This window comes from Tetrao urogallus (assembly GCF_951394365.1).
Source record: "Tetrao urogallus genome assembly, chromosome: 18".
In the NCBI taxonomy this organism is placed as follows: Eukaryota; Metazoa; Chordata; class Aves; order Galliformes; family Phasianidae; genus Tetrao; species Tetrao urogallus.
This window is the reverse complement of record NC_136831.1, coordinates 7,494,196-7,511,197: the sequence shown is the minus strand read 5'-3', so window position 1 is coordinate 7,511,197 and position 17,002 is coordinate 7,494,196. Positions and strand designations below refer to the sequence as shown.

The 17,002-nt window shown below is 40.0% G+C and overlaps 1 protein-coding gene across 1 annotated transcript in view; it reads right to left on the bottom strand.

Moving 5' to 3' along the window:
• TBCD (tubulin folding cofactor D) overlaps positions 1–16,343 on the bottom strand; it is a gene marked incomplete at both ends in the record, with an annotated part of 107,417 nt that extends 91,074 nt beyond the window's left edge. Inside the window, 7 exons of the mRNA XM_079544288.1 lie at positions 7,331–7,463; positions 10,700–10,755; positions 11,485–11,631; positions 12,786–12,887; positions 13,802–13,899; positions 14,106–14,156; positions 16,157–16,343. Of these exons, the coding sequence (XP_079400414.1) occupies positions 7,331–7,463; positions 10,700–10,755; positions 11,485–11,631; positions 12,786–12,887; positions 13,802–13,899; positions 14,106–14,156; positions 16,157–16,343 (774 nt within the window). The remainder of the gene's footprint in view (positions 1–7,330; positions 7,464–10,699; positions 10,756–11,484; positions 11,632–12,785; positions 12,888–13,801; positions 13,900–14,105; positions 14,157–16,156) is intronic.
• Between the last annotated feature and the right edge of the window lie 659 nt (positions 16,344–17,002).

Genomic DNA, 17,002 nt, shown 5'->3' with positions numbered 1-17,002 from the left:
TCATTAGTGACACCCAACCTCAGACAAGACAGGGCACAATACAGGCTAAACTGCTGAGTATTTTGTCCTGTTTCTCCAACAGCTTTCAAGAACTCCATGTTAAACTAAACAAAGTCAGCTACAGAACTCTGACTGCAAATATAACTCCATCAGGCATATTTGAACTCCCACACCAAGGGATTTTAAGGAGAGTTCAAGCATTCAGTCTTCCAAATAGCTTCCAAATCATTTACACACAGTTAAAAATCCCACTAGGTTTCAGCACTCCAGTGAGAAGCACCGACTGCTCATAGCAGGCAGAACTGTGTTACGCTATTAAAATGGCCTCGGTCCACTTAGCGTGTATCAAAACCACCACGCTCAGTCCCTTAGCTTCCCTTGAACTTCGTCATTCGTCATAAGAAAAATCTTCCTCACTAAACATGCCTAGCAGTTAAACAAGAACAGACTTACCTTAAAAACATGTACTTTCTCACACATACCAAATACACATGCCTCCTGCACTGCAGGTGTGGTTAAGAGCAACAAAAGCAATAAAAACACCTTCAGGCTATGTACCCATTATATTTTGTTGTGTAACTAAATTACGTTTCAGAATCCTAAATTAGCATTTCTGATCACTTCTACTACAAGCTATACATAGTGGAATTTGACAATACTTATTATTCAAGATTTGTAATGCTTTGCTGAAGTAACCACATAAGTATGACATCCTTTAAGAACTACATTTACAGAGCAGAAATGCAACAGAACTACTTCAGCCTCAGAACAGCAGCTAACTGAAACCACCACTGACACAAACAGCATAAATACAGAATAACTTTTATCAAGATGCCACATCGAAATAAAATAAAGTCCCACTAACACATGATAAAACTGCTTGTACTAGACAGCCTAAGGGAGAGCAAAGAGAAGGTGAGCAAAAAGCTGAAAGTCTCCCATGTTACCAACAAGTCTAGGGTGGCTTCACTTTCTTTTCTGCCTCTTTGCTGAAATACTCATAAGCTCATTTCTTCATAGCTCTGCTCCTGCGCTCAAAACAGACAGGCTTCACAAGGCCAGCAAGTTTGTTGTGGATGTCAGGAGACACTGAAGCATCTCTGCAGCACCTCATCCCCACAATTACTTCTCCATTCTGTACAGATGCCCAGTTAAGAGCAAATACTGTTTTGAAGGAATGCCTCAAAATGATTAAGACCATACTCAAGTGCATTCAAACAGAACAGTATAATTCCTAAAGTAATGATAACAAAGAGAACAGCTTCTTTATAAAGCCTTGGGAGCTCCTGGACAAGTTCTTTTGGAATTTACCTGCATGTGTCTTAGCAAACTGCTTGGAGCTCCTGAAAAGTCTCAATGGCACCCTCAAAACATCTATGTGCTTTCATTCTGACACAGCTCCTACATCCCAGCACCTGCCTACAAGTGTCTCCAGGAGTTTTCACATCCTCGAGGCCAACTTTGAATTCAGTTCTGACTCTTCAGGAATAACATATCTAGGAGGTATGGCCTCTAAGCAAGAAGTAGGAAGAAGTTCACCAACACAAAAGCAGCAAATAAGAAAACTCCACACAGTTTTAAATGTCAAAATCATCACAGCAACTGCTCTAAAATCAGCTGGGAATACACTAAAAAATACGTGGGTTATGTATTCTCTCAGATAACAAGTGAGGCCTCAGACCTTCAGTCCACACCTCTGCTGTCCTCCGGTGACACAGCAAGGATCTAACCAGGGTGAAACAAGGTTTAGGTAACTCTGACAATCTATGCAAGAAAATCTCAAGGAAGAGCTTTTCATGTCTTGAAAATCAGTCACGCACAATGTGGACTCCCATTAAGAATATACTTTCTTCATCTCCCTTCTCCTTCCATCTCCCATCTCCTCATAAAGCACATAAAAGAAGCAATCAGATTTCCAGTGTTGAAAAGTGTTCAGCTGTAGAAACCACAGCAGTTCATTCCCTTCTCTGACAAGGGCTGCACCTGGTTCCAGTGGTCTCCTTTAGTGCTGCATGAGGATTAAGGGATTTTACTTCATTGATGTGTGTTTTTAGGGGAAGTACAAATTAAATAATGCTGAGCTACAGTGTTATAAATTCATAACTTAAAAGAACTGGGATGTAGTGTTTGCACTGTTGTTGTTCAACAAAAACATATTACGTATTGGTGTTTGAATGAGCACAGAAGAAAAAGGAATCTATGAAAGGAAAGAAGTTGTGTTTGAACTGACTGATGTACACTGCAGTGGGAATACAGCCTTCAACCCAGATTATTGCTGCTTTACCAAGTGATACATCAGGTATTTCACTCTACCAGAGAAGAGTTTACAGGTTACTTCCAGCAAAAAACATTTCGTATAAAAGTAGGGGATAACCAAACTGGTGGGAACTACTTTTCAGATGTTCAACAAATCAAGAAATTCAGTTGTTGCTTTGTTTTCCTGACTGTAGAATCATCAAGGAAAAACAAAAGAAGCTTTTCATGACTTCTTTGTGAGTCAAAAAAGGCAAAAACACTCAGAACCTCAAATCTCCCAAATTTTTGAGCATGCTAGAGATATTCTTGGGGGAGGAGGGGGAATAAAAAAGCACTTTTTCTGATGTTGGCCTCTAGAATAAGAGATATGTATTTCTTCTGGTATATGCTACACACATGGATGTGCATAAAGCACTCACTGTACAGGAAAAATCCTGCAGCTCTGGCTCGTCTCAGCATTACATTAAAAATCAAAGTACACTTTGCATCACTGCAAACCAGCAGAAACTGGGGAGAAAAAAAAAAACCAACAACTCGAAAAGGAAAAATGAGCAAATAGGCATTACAGAATTTATTTTAAACTTCCTGCCTTGCAGGACATAAAAACAAGGCACATCGATTCAGAAACATCTGATACAAACAAAATAATTAATCAGCTTGGTTTGCCACCCGTAGACACAGCACCTAATGATACTAAAAGCAAGGAGCCTGCCCATTGGAGCATCCAGGCAGCCAAAGTTACGCCATGGTCTCTCCACTTTAATGAGGACACACAGCAACTCACCCGACCTGTTGAACTGCTGAAAAGTATGTGACTCCCTCTCTTATAAATAATTAAGCCACCTACAAATTAGAGAAAATCAGTGGTGTGCAAGCGATGACGACTGTCAAGTCTGGTTTTGCTTTAGAAATAGCATGGTGCAAGGAAAACAAAACCCAGTTTCTTAGTAATCACCGAAGAAACACACCACACCTTCCAATTGTCTGCATAACCCACTTTGGGCTCCATGAGATATATCAACCAGGATCATCTCTGGGACATGTTCCCCAAGCTATACAAATCACCAGTAAGGGTGGCCTGACTGTTTGCTAGCAAATCTGTCTTCCTGTTGAGCAGGAGACACCAGTTTGATCTACCCTCTGGTTGTAACCAAGCAAGTCGAGCACTGGGAGGATAATTTCTGCCTCTGTGGGATGAGAAGAAAACGGTATCTTTCATTACTCTGGAGCACCCCCTAGTAGTCACATAGCATCCAGGTCGAGGGAAAGCTATCAGTCCTTCCTGCCTCCAGGCTAGATGTGGGGAAGTAAACAAGGTGAAGGAGGACATGCTGTCAAAATAATAAATTTGCTTGAAAGTAGAGAGCGTTTAACGTGTTTATAGGTGCAACGAATGGTAAAATATATTACAACTCTTGTTCTTCGTACTTCTTCAATGCAAACAGTAGACTGCATGCATCTGTCAGGGTACTGATAATGGTAGCTAACGTGACAGCCTTCAACACAGAGCACGGTTAAATAGTTGGTGAGAGTTATGTTTTCATCTGATCTTTGTTATTTATCAATCAAAAATTTACAGTAACATCTGGGGGCCTCCATCAGAACAAGACTGACAAAACACAGATTTGAAGGCTCTGCTTTTTGTACACCTTTATCTCCAAACCATTAGGTGATAACATCTCTAAAAAAACAACGCCAATGGACAACGCTAGCACTGGTAATTCTTTGAGAATGCCAAAAATACAGAGACTTGGGAAACATTCTATTTGGAAATAGTCTATTTTTGTGCCTGTGGGTCTGAAAGAATAGAGCTGGAGAGTTCTTTCTTCCCCAGAGCAAAATTTACATAAGCACACAGCTATTGCTAAATAACCTCCGCATTAGAGACAGCTCAGGGAAATGCCCTGTTCTTAAGACTCTCCAGTTTCATCAGATCACTGCGTAGGGCGTTTTATTTTTAATTATTACTCACACTTGTATACTGAATCACCTATAAAACAAATAAGGTTTAATAAGTTTCAATGCCCAAGGCTACCTCAACATGATGACATCTCTGTCACGCAAGAATTGGGAGTGCTACACCCTGCAGCAATAACTAAAAAGCTGCTTGATATAATGGCAGGTTTAAAAGCAAACCTCCAGACCAAGGGAATTTAAAATGCAGATTCTTAAAACAGGTTAGACATTTCTTTCAAGTAAACAAATATTATATATATATATAGGCAATATATATATATATATAGGCAATTTCTTATTAATCTAATCCTTCCCATTAATCTACAATCCTTCAAGTTACCTCTGCATACAACGAATCCAAGTACAGAAATGAACTCAATTCAACAACGCAATTTTAGTTTCAAACAAAAGAAGTCAGTTTTAAAAAACAAATCTGAAACACCGTGAGCAGAGACTCCTGCTAGTGCACACCTGTTGTGAAATGATACATTACTGACGACAGGTGTAAAGAAAAAAAAGAAAAAAGCATCAGTGGAATTAAAATGTGTAATGCAGGCTGCGTGTTCCAACAAGAATCATGAAACAGTAGTACTTGTTCTACACATAATGCTGAGTTAGATTAAACAGTAGCATAGCTAATCACCGAGACTTCAGGCCACGGAGAGGCAGATCAAAGTGCAGCAGCACAGAACTGCTCACCGTGTACCGAACTTGCAGTTTCAGTTCATTGAAATGCAAGAGTTTCATGTCATTTTAGAACAGTTTTGCCATGCCAATCTCACTACAAGTTATTTCCTGAGCACAGACCACAAACAGTGGTTCTGCTGAAATCCACACTGTCAGGGGAAGCTCTGAACTCATCCGGGGTGTCGGAGGCGGAGGGGGAAAAGAGAAAGAGGCAGCGAGCACTTCTCCATCCATCCTGCTCCATCATCATCACATCCCCAAAACCTGCCTTGCTGCACGGACTGGAAATTGAAACTTATTCTTCTTTCTCCTGTTCCTTTAGGATGAAATGCCCCAGTAACTACAGTTTGTTCCTAAACAACAAGTTGCTGGAGGAATCCAAGGGCAAAGAATTCTGAAGCTTGGCGACCCAAGTTTTAGTTGCCCCCCCCACCCCCGTGCATGCACTTTGCTTTATACAGTTTGCAATTATTGTTTAGTTTCTGGACAGCCTGCTAACACCATAGGGAACTGGTTTACTTACTTTTAAATGCTGCTTTTACTTTTGGCTAATATTTTTGGTTCAACAACATGTTATTGTTATAAATGTGTTACTAAGTCATTATATTAAACTCTTCTGCTTCCTATGCTTCCTACTCCAGTTAAACACACCCATGTACACATACCTACATATGTATCTTTCTGAAAACCTTTATTCTCTAATGATGTAATTTGGGTTTACATTGCAGTAATTGAAATTAAAAATTCAAGACTGGATGCAAGAAAAGGCTTTAACAATTCAGTCTGCTCATACCTACCAACTGGAACAAGAGTTATGAGCTATCAGACACCACCAAACTAGCTTGATAAATATGTTCTCCCAACCTACAACATAGAGGAGGAAAAAAAATCATACAAATGCAAGAAAGAAGGCTTCAGCTTCCAGGTATATTGTATCACATTCTAGTTTCGATTCTACTTGTTAAGTATTCACCTGTTTCGCTTAGTATGCACTAATGAACAGGTGGATAGAGCCAAAGCCAAGGGAATTATGACAAAACACTAATGTATTATACATCCTACAGGTCTCATCATGCACCTAGGATGGCAAACAGTCAGTCTCCCTTTCCAGATCTGACAATAAAATGATGAAACATCATTCTGCCTTTTGAAACAGACTGCAACACATACAAGTAATGCTTCCTCTTGCTTAAGCGGCAAGTCCTAAGTTATTCTAAATATAGACTGTTTCTCGTATCTTCTGATTTGGAAGAGCTGCTAAAGAAGAAAAAAGTACTAAAAAACCAACAACACACACACACTTGTTCCACAGCTTTGCTTTGATGTTTAGGAACATACTGCATCCAAGTCCTCATAGCAATTATTCAAAAAAGAGCTGCAAATTTATGCAAATTACAGAAACTCATACAAATGCCAGCAAATCCTTACATCTGTGCTAAGACCATACAACTGTATGCCATTCATTGACTTCACTTCTGCTATCCCAGCTTATTAATAACAAAAACAAGAAGAGAAAACTCCACAAAATCCCTCACTCCATCCAAATATACCTGGACCTCACAACTGAAATAGATATCAGGACTGTTATCCAAGTAATGCAAAATACACACACACAAAAAAGTATAAAACTACTGGACAGCTGTTAGAACAAGATATTCCTAGAACATACAGGAGTTCTATATAGTAATGCTTCAGGAACTAGAAGCTTTTCCCCAAGCTGAGCTGTTCTATGATGAACTACTTTTACAACCTGAACTAAGAATTCAGCTCTGTGAACCACAGCATGGCTTGGGTTGGAAAGGACCTTCAAGATCATCCGACTCCAATCCCCCACGAGCCATAGAATTACTTCACAACATGCAGCATTAAATGAAGAGCTTCAGATTAACAAATACAAGGAATAGGGTAATTTTCCAGCCTAGCCAAGGACACTGCCTATTAAGTTCAGTATGTTTAGTAAAACTATTGAGAACAAGTATTCAAGAAGAGTGGCTAAAACTTCCAGAAGTCACTTGCATTTTGGCTAACAATTCCAAAAAACCTCCTGCTGTACCAAAAGCCCAACTTTTTCATTTTGTATAATTCAGATAATTTTTTTTCCCCCCCACAGGTTTGGTAGAAAACCAAATAAAATTTGAGTTACAAGAGGATTAATAATAAACACTCCAGTAGTTAAAGGAATTTTTCAGCTATTTCTCCGTGTCTGTTCCAGCAGATTCTCTTTCACTTGTTGATGAAAAGACTACATAAAGAAACACATGAAGTTACAGCACACGAGAAGTTACATCTTCACAACTGCTACTTCATATTACTTTTTAATAAACAAAAACTTCTGTGCATTTCCCATTAAAAGTTCTACCACATGAGAATCACAACGAAAAGTAATATGTAAATACAAGCATTTATCTTTTAAGAGAAAAAGAGTGCTTACCAGGGCCTGCAGCATGCCATTCATAACAACAGTCCCCTCCATACTCTGAAAGGAGGATTTAGATAACATTGACAGTGTCCAGTCCAAGAAGTCTGCCATTCTTTTCTGCCTGACATCAGGGCGAACGATAAATCTGTCATGGAAAAAAATCAAAACATAAACCACTGCAGTTACTGTCTTTACACATGCCAATGAAAATTATTCTTCCTACTGTCCAAACTAGTTGCAGTTTCTAAAGACAATTCTCCAATGGACATTTTCCTAAATTCCTGATGGGAATAAACTCCCAAACCACCACGTTTGGTCATTTTGCTCCTGAGCAAGGCTTTGATCCAAAATTTCCACCGATATCAACTTGTAAACTAGAATCTTAAAGAGTTCCCATCTTACTTGCAAAGCAACAAACTTTCTAGTTCCAAGATAAAAATTGGTGAAAAGCTAAAAATGAATGTAAGGATTCTCCTCTATTCTCATCAAGGACAGACAGAATACTAGCATAAAACAACAGCAGGCCCACACAGCACTCATTATCAGCAAAATCACGTTCCAGGCCCATAAGGAATAATCCTCAGTGCTGTATGTATTTGTTCAGATATTTGATAAGGTCAAACATCTAAAATTTAACATACTGAATGGGTTAAGAAATGCACGCATATGGAGGACCAGCGAAGTTTATCATGGCTGAGCTCCTCCTCTAAACTATCAACTCAATTATAATCAGAGCCAGCCAAGCCATGATTAGGGCATCTACTTCTGCCACTACATTTAGTCTCTGGGCACCTAGAAGTAAGGTTTCTAGTCCAGCAAAGTTTCAGCCTAAATTAATAAACTTTCCCCCAAAACACAATCCAAGGAAAGGCACAAAGGAAAGCCCACGCAGTAGAATTCTTAGTGTTTAAGTGGAACGTGTACAGAGCCTGCACGTGGCTGACATATACAACATATACAACTACAGATTAAATGGGGAACTGCATTAAGAGCCAGCAAATCGGGAATACGAGGAACACAAATGCTGAGGATCACTTGAATTGTCTTCAAAGTCAGCATCTGCTGTGTTCAGCACAACAACGAGGATTTGCAGGCATTAGGTGAGGGGGCTTAGTTTTTGTTTTATAATGGAGCACCGAGGATGAAACCATCTTTTCAACAATGGCAGAGGTAACAGAACGAGCCTGCCAAGTAGATGAACTGGTTCCCAGACCCTTCCTCAGCCCAAAGGAGTTTAAATCTTAACTGCTCAGAGGAGCCCCCTAACCTCCAGACTAGAAGCAGGACAGGATATGCCTCATCTCCTCCGACTGCAGCCAGGTCACTGAGCAGACAGGAGAGAGAACTCACAGAATGAACTCCAGCTTCTCTGCCCTACGAAAAGGGAATGACTGAGAAATGGGAAGTCTTGGATTTCAATGTTTACGAATTTTACTTGAAACGTATAAATCCTAGAGCAGGAACAGAACTCAGACTTCCCCTACTCTCCTCCTTCCCTCTCTCTACAGAGTTTTTCCTACTTGGCAGGTTACAGAGCTATACTCCAACATCTTATCTCCCCGTGCATCCCAGGGCTCCTGCATTCCTGCCTACCTAACAGTTTAACTTCAAGATGATGAAGCAGTTATCTCAGTACCCGAGCCATGATCATTAGAAAATTGTTTTTGGTTGTGAAAGTAGTGAATTTCAGTGCATCAAAAGGCCCTGGATCCAGGCCTTCTAATTCCTGGATAAATACTTTAGTCACCAGGCTATTTTAAAATTGGTGCTTTCATAATAAACTAATTATAACTACATTAAATAGTAATTTTGCTTCCATTATGGTCTTACGCATCTCAATCCGGTTGGCACCAAATATATTTTCAATGTTGTTTAATGTATTCTATCAACTTATTTGTTATGAGAAAGCACAAGACAGCTGCTAATGAAATGCCTGCACAGTAATAAACAAGATTATTTATTAAAGAGTATCCTGATGAGTCATGCATTCACCTAAATACTGCTCTGAAATATTTCAGAATAAGTAAAAAGAAGTACAAAGCTGTCCCCAGAATGTTATATTCTAAGGCCACCTCTGTTAGGAATGTTCTGCACAACACAAAAGAAAGTGACTGTTTTGTCAGCAGATTCACAACTGCAGCATTACAATCACCAGATGTTACTTCTGAAAGAATTTTAAGTCCTGTGATTGAAACTCAGAATAAATTCAGAATAAAGTAAGCATAAGGACAGCTATTTCCCAAAAAGACAGTAAGAATCTGCTCTACTAAAAGCTGTACTTAACAACTATTTTGATACAACTAAGCCTTATAAGTGCTGTGCATCCTTCAGAGTGGAGAAAAATGCTAAAGCCGATTTTGTTTTTCACAGTGACCACCGTCATCCAGGATAATTATTGCTTTTTGTTCAGCCCCAGAGCCTCTGCTCCTGGCAAACCTATGTTGGCAGAGCCCCCTAGCGTGTATGAGAGTAGATGCTAGCATGAGGACAGCAGTCCTTGCTCAGTTAAGTAAGAAAACAGAAAAACGGGGGGGAAAAAAGGGACGAACTACACTGACTCAAGGTCTTGTTCATTAAAATGTATTAGAATAAGATATGTGCTGTGACATGCATAGTAAAAAAAGATATGTACGTACTGGTATAGCTTACATTCTATGCAATTTATTTCCATACATCTATCAAATAAAACCAATCTCCACAGCCAGAGAAGGAAAGAAGAGAATTTCATTATTTCAAATTTATAAACAGAGGTACAGCAGAGATACAGAGATTGCAGAGATGAAAAAAATAAAAAGAAAAAGAAAAAAAAAAAAAAAAGAAAAACTGCACCTCTCTCACAAATGGTTTGTTGTCTGAACACCAATTCTTGTAAAACAATTGAATTTAGGAATTCGCATTATGCTTGGTTTTATTTGATTAATTGATGACAAACCTATGAAACTAGAAGCACTGTTTTCTAGACAAGAAAATAAAGAGACAGTAAGGATATTAAGAAAAGAATCTAGCATTAACATTTCTTTTTCTGTACCTCTAGCAAATAACCAGCCCTTAACACAGCATCTGCCAGTTTACTATGCACAATGCTACAAAACTAAGCAGCAACACAGAGTAACTTCATTTTCAAACTCTGTAGCAATCTGAAGAGAATTCTTAGCCATAAGGAACTCTAAGTAACACTTGTGATGGACAGCTGTTTTCCTAACACAAAGCACATCTCCAGTAATGAACTATTGGATACGATTCAAGCAGGTTCAGCATCTCACACACATTTGACAACTTTCTGTCCTCCCAGTGCTATCATTACTGGCCCATCAGACTCAAGATGACACAGGAGAAGGGAGTTAGCTTTTTCCCTTTCTGTCAAGCACAGGAGGGACTTACTTTGAAACCAGCACAGCAGCCGCATCTCGAGCCTTATCACTGACAACCAAGTAACACTAAAGACAAAAGAAAACTCATAGTAAAAGAATTCAAACATGTACATTTAATAACACAACCACTCAACTTCATACATTAGTATGTAATATTTATCTACAAACATCGTCCTGAGTTTAAGAGAGCAAAAAGCAAAAAAGTAAGTTTTCCATTTAACAAACAGCATCACATCCAGTTTCTTTCAAGGCGAGTTTACCCTTATTGAAACCCTACACTGCAGCTACATTTGTGCTACTGCAATTCCAAATGAGCCATTTAAGTGCTGCAAGTGTCAAAAACCACCAACTGTTCAGGTGTTTGGAAAAGGGGTTGTTCATTTTTATCATCAAGAGATGACACATTAACCACTTCAAGCTTATGTCAAGAATGATTTTATGACTTCTGCTGAAAATTCTTCAGGCACTCATAGCTTCTTCATGTCACTCATCCTGACCAAACACTAAATTCTTATATAAATAATCAAACTTGGCTTTCAGAAAACTTAGCTGGTACTTTTCAATCTAAAAGCTATTAGCATAGTCAAAGGCACAACACTCCTATCAGATACCATAAAATATTTCTTCAGAGAAAAAAATTCTCACGCTCACTAGACACTAAAGAAATGTATATAAAGGACTCTAAAACTGCAATTTTTAGAGAGTAGAGCAGCATGTTATATACTAAAAAAAAAAAAAAAGTCAAAGAGAAAGGCCAGCCATTTGAGCATATTACACATGATGCACTACACTTACTTTAGCTATTTCAAGTATGCGATCCATTGTTGGCATCCGGATGGGACCTTCTTCAGAAAGAATATTTCCATCAAACCGAGCCAGGTCAAAAGGAATCAAGCATATCATGGAGAGCCATAACAAAAGCATGTAACGAGTTTCCCAGGTCTGGAAAAGAATAGTCAAAATATGCATTTGGTTTTCTGGATGATATTTCAACAAGGTGCTTGGAGCATAACATCCACTAACTTTCGAGGAACTTTCCAACTACAAAGACAAAAACATGGAATCTGAATGTTCTGAAGCACCAAATGGGGCAGAATTACAAGAGATCCCGAGCTGGAAAACCAGGAATGTTAACGGACCCTCCCTCTGAAGTCTAGACATGTCACTTCTTCCCAAAGGGAAACTGCATTTTCCTATTTTCCTGCTTTCTCCCATTTGTGCTTTTGGTCCTGTCAAACAGGAAAAAAACAAAATGCAAACAAACAAAAATCCACCATAAATTAACAGGGAAAGTGACTCATCATCTGGAGGAAGAAAATGGGTGTTCTAACACAAACACAATAGAAAAAGAGACCTAGAGAGAAATACTTTCTTCTTCCTAACTTAGAGACAAACACCTTCTTCCTAATTTTCTACATATTCTGTTCACAGGCCCCTTGAAACAACTTGAGGTGTTTTTGTAGAGATAGGTAGACAAGAAACAACTTCTACAGAGCTTCTAATATTCATAATATTCTAATATTCATAATAAAAATTAATGTATATACATATATATATATCACAACTATGGAAAGTTGTATGAAAAAGATTAGTTTTGTGGCAATTGCTATTTAAGAAATAAAAGCTGTACAACCATATCAACATCACCTATAATGCTGATAGAAGCAATTTATTCTATTTGAATTTAGGAGAAGCAATACAATTACGGTCTTCACATTCACAACTTCTGTTATCTTTAATAGATGATGATCACTCAAATTTAATCAACTTTTACAAGCCTTTGCAGTCATATTTCTTTCTTCACCCAAAAACCATAACAATATGAACTACAGTACTTCAACCCATGCTTCAGAAATTATTTGCTTATATAATGTTTCAACCAATACTTTGAACACTCCCAGCTACACTGAATTTTAAGTAAGCAGGATACATGATGAAATCTTGATTTCTGCATTCAGTCTAGCTGTTAAGTTAATGCTGTTCAGGCCATACCACAGCTTTACACGCTGTTGGGTTTTTTTGAGAACAATTTTCTACATCGTTCCACTGTTCTTCAGGTTTTTTTGTTGGGAGACAGAAGGATGGCAGATTCTCACCTCACAGTCTTTTGGATTCTGGTCTACAATCATATCCAAAACAGGCTGTAGATCAGTGACTTCATGAGGAAACAGTCGGAGGAAAAGTTTGTATCCTCTCACCTGAAACACAGTTTCAAAATTCATTAAGCCATCTGTCATCACCAAGTGCTGAAGAAAAAGCAAAGACCTGCTGATGAGTTATTATACAGACCTTGTGTAATAAGAACAGAATCAACCTTGAGATTCTGGCATTTTTTACAAATGTAGTAACTGAATTCATGAAAGGATATTTCTTTAAAACAAGGAGCCTCCAAAGACTGCCCAGTTTAGCTCCTTTGCTCAAGCAAGGTCACAGAATGACAGGGGTTGGAAGGGACTTTGGAGATCACCTAGTCTGATCCCCATGCAGGAACAGGTCCCTAGTGTAGGTTACACAGGGGTTTGGAAACCTCCACAGGACAAGAGCCCAGACTCTCTGAGCAGCCTGTCCCAGGGCTGTGCAACCCTCAAAGGAAGGAAACTTTTCCTCAAGTTTGCAGCACATTGTTCAAGACCACATCTACTCAGTAGGGTTTGGAGTAGCTCCACTGATGGAGACTCCACAACCTTAATCATTAATTCCAGCATTCAGTCCTTACAGTAAAAAAGCCTGTTTCAGAATTTCAGATGGAAATTCCACAATCTAATTCTTCACCATGCTCCACTCTTCTTCTTAAATTACGACTCATAATACTTCCAATCCACATTTTTAACGCATTCTGAGCTTGCTTTTTACTACTCTGTATCAATGAATAGGATGAAACATCAAGGAAATGCTGCTTTACCTTCCTGCTTCCCCCCCAAAAAAACAACTCATCTTCCACACTCCAATTTAAAAGGTTTTAGTGCGTTACTCAGACAATACTTAGTTTTTTTTTTTTTTTCTATGTTTAAACTAACACATTTTCAAGTTATTTAAACAGCAAAGAAAGATACTGGAAGTTTACATACTTTCAGTTACAGAATGGTTAATTTTGATTGTGAGGTTTTTGTACCTTTGTAATGATGTAAAGAAACTTAAAAGCCAAGTGAAAAAGCACAGGAGGAGATCCACTGTCTCGTATTATATCCAGCAACATATTCATCATCCACTCTAATGAGAGAGGAAAAAAGACAAGTGAGAACACATACAGTTTGATGACAGTTTCTCATACTTCCAGTAGTTGGGAGTGAGGTAGTAGTCATACAATATATCTAATATTAACCACAGCAATCTTGCAATGCATGTTTGAACTTTCTAGCTTAAGAGATTTTCAAGTATACATACAAAAATTGTTGTGTAAAAGATGGCATTCCTACCTAAGTGGCGATCCAACAAGTGAGGCTGCTCCTGGTACTTGTCCATTATAACTGAAAAGAAAAAGAAGTATCTGTGATTAATAATTCAAATTAAAGGCCCTTAAAGTCATTAATCATGAGAGACACACCCCGGATTCTTGACAGCTTTAGTTTAAGATTTCAATATCCTCAAGCTAAGTGTTGCCACACTTTTAAATGAGGTCAAGGAGCAAGAAAACAACAGAGAAATTAGTGTAAAAAAATACAAGCACTCTGCAGTAACATCATTTACCCATACTGGATCAAAAACTCTCTTCCAGGAGTCTCTCAAATTACTGTTAACTAAAAGTTATACTTCAGAACGAGATTAAATGATGAATATTGCCTGGGTCATTTGAGGTATTTGATCAGAAAATTGCTTTTTAATTAGAAATCTTTCATTTTCCTGCATTTGTTTCTACCAAACAATTTTGCTCTCTATCCCTTTCTCCATCTCACATCAAACTCGGGTTTGACATAATACAGCTTCAACAGTGCTGCAGGTGACCACTGGATGACACTGCACTACCACCTTCAAGACACCAGCCAGTCCAACGGCATCCTTGCACCAACTTGTGCAGTTATTCATTATTCCATCAAATTGTTTTCCCGGATCAGAGCGTGGTAATACAAAATGAAACCCCAAATAAAAATGCTGAAGAGAATGAACTGCAGAAAATACATATTCTAATGCTATTATGAAAAAAAAAAAAAAAAAAGACTTCTAAAATTTTCCTCCATAACTGTTGTTGCAAATCAAATTACCTAATCTAGACTTCTGCTTTAACAGTTCACAAAAAAACACCACGTGTTTTTATGAACATTTTGGAGATCTGCATCAAAATCCTCTGTAATTGATTATTACTGCATTGTCTGCATACAGATTAAGATAATCCCTAACCTTCAAAATTTGCAAGGCACTCATTCTAAGCAATGATACATTCTTCTGATACCTATGGTACACCTTCAGCTGACACATTCCCAAGAAGTGCAGAAGCCAGTTTTGCAGTGGTTAGCAATGAGATTTTTCTCCTAGGCATGTGTGATAGAGCAGAAATGCACAGAGGGAGTGCACAAATACAGCCTGAATAAACAGAGAATGATGTGCAAGTGGGGCACAGCAGCTCGATCAGCTGGGTAAGATGATGGCTTTTCAGTAGCCGATGACTTTAAGTATGTGCTTTCCTACCCCAGCAAACTCTGCCATTTCACCTGTGAGACTGAATATTCAGAACATGAGTGTTCTTACTACTTCCTTCTGATCAGCTGACCACTGTCAGCTGATTCAATGGAACAACTTCTGCTGGGGCAGATTTCCAAATCTGGGCTTTCCTGGTTTATTGTTGGCCTACCTAGACTCATAAGAAGCACGGACAACGAAGCAGGATAGGTTTCAGCAATTTCATCATTTCTCCAAAAGCGATACAAGCTCTAATCCACTTCGTGTGATTTTAGATACACAAAACTGAGTTTTGCAAGTTTGTTACCTGGTCGGACATCACATCAAATACAAAGCTGGGGGCTCTGTAAGCCATTTGCCTCAGACAGGGCCAGGTGAGCACCGTTACAGACATCTGTGCTGGAAGAGGTCTGGGAGCAGAACTGCTGAGCTGCTCCCATCACACAGCACAGCTCTGCTGCTCACACCTGAGGTTCCTCCTCAGAAATAACACCACGTGTGTGCTGCCCTTCATGTTTTACACGAAACATGAAACTAAAAACGTTGAATTACAGCTTACAAGCTCAAGGTGGATTGCAGTTAGGTGCAAAAATGACCTTATGTGGCAGAAGCACACAAATGTCAGCTCGGTTGCTTTCTGTGCATGGAGCAGGAGGTTCCACACTGCTCAAACTCAGGGCCTTTACACACAAGCCCTGGGTGGAAGCAAAACACGTATCCGGGAAAAAAATAAAACTGTAAATCCCAACTACCTGTTGAAGAAAAGTTTCAAGGTTACAATTAGCGCACAATTATTAATTAAAAAAAAAAAAAAAAAAAAAAAAAAAAAAGACTAAAACCACCAACGCCTCACCGATGAATTTCTCCACGATCACTTCCTGGGCCACCGGGTCCCCGCACAAGGTTCTCAGGTTCCCGAGGAGCGCCCGCACCTCCTGGCTCTCGGTGAAGCTCTCCAGGATGTTTCCCCTGGAGATGACATCCGCCTCCCGGCTCCCGCTTTCCTCCGAGCCGACTCCATCCGTCTCTCCCACAGCCATCGCCGAGGCCGCCACGGCGCTCCACGTCACAGCGCTGCGTGTTGGAGCGCCACCACAGCCGCGTTACCGCACCCAGGCCGCGCCCGCCCCTCACACGCGGCTCCGAGATGGCGACAGCACCGGGACCCCGAGCCGCACCCCGGTTTACCCAGGCAACCGGCGCGGCGCTCCTCAAAGCCGGCCCTCCTCCTACGGAGCGTCGCGAGGGACCAAAGAACGCACGGACGGCCCCACCCCTGCGCGGGGCGGGGGCTGAGGGAGCGGGCAGCGCTGTGCTGCGGGGAGGTGGGAGCGGCTGTACTCCGCTAGGGAGCGGGGAGAGATTCTCGCGGCTGTGACACCTGAGGAAATTTGGCCTCAAGCATTGGGCATAGGCTGCAGAACGCAAAAGGCAGCTGGAGTGCAGCGTTATCTGTAAGCACCGCCATTTCTTAATCACGTCATGGTCGAGGTGCGGAGGGCAATGGTCGGCGCTTATCTAATCACAAAGGTGCAATAGCTGTAGCTTTCAGCGTCCCAGAGAGGGGAAGAGATACAAGCAGGTTCACGTGTGCCCCTACCAGCAGTCACCAGTCCTCAGCTCAGCATCGTTCCTGGAATGTCCCTGAGGAAGATATACCCCTCAGACCACCGCGTTTCCACCCACTTCCATCCCATGG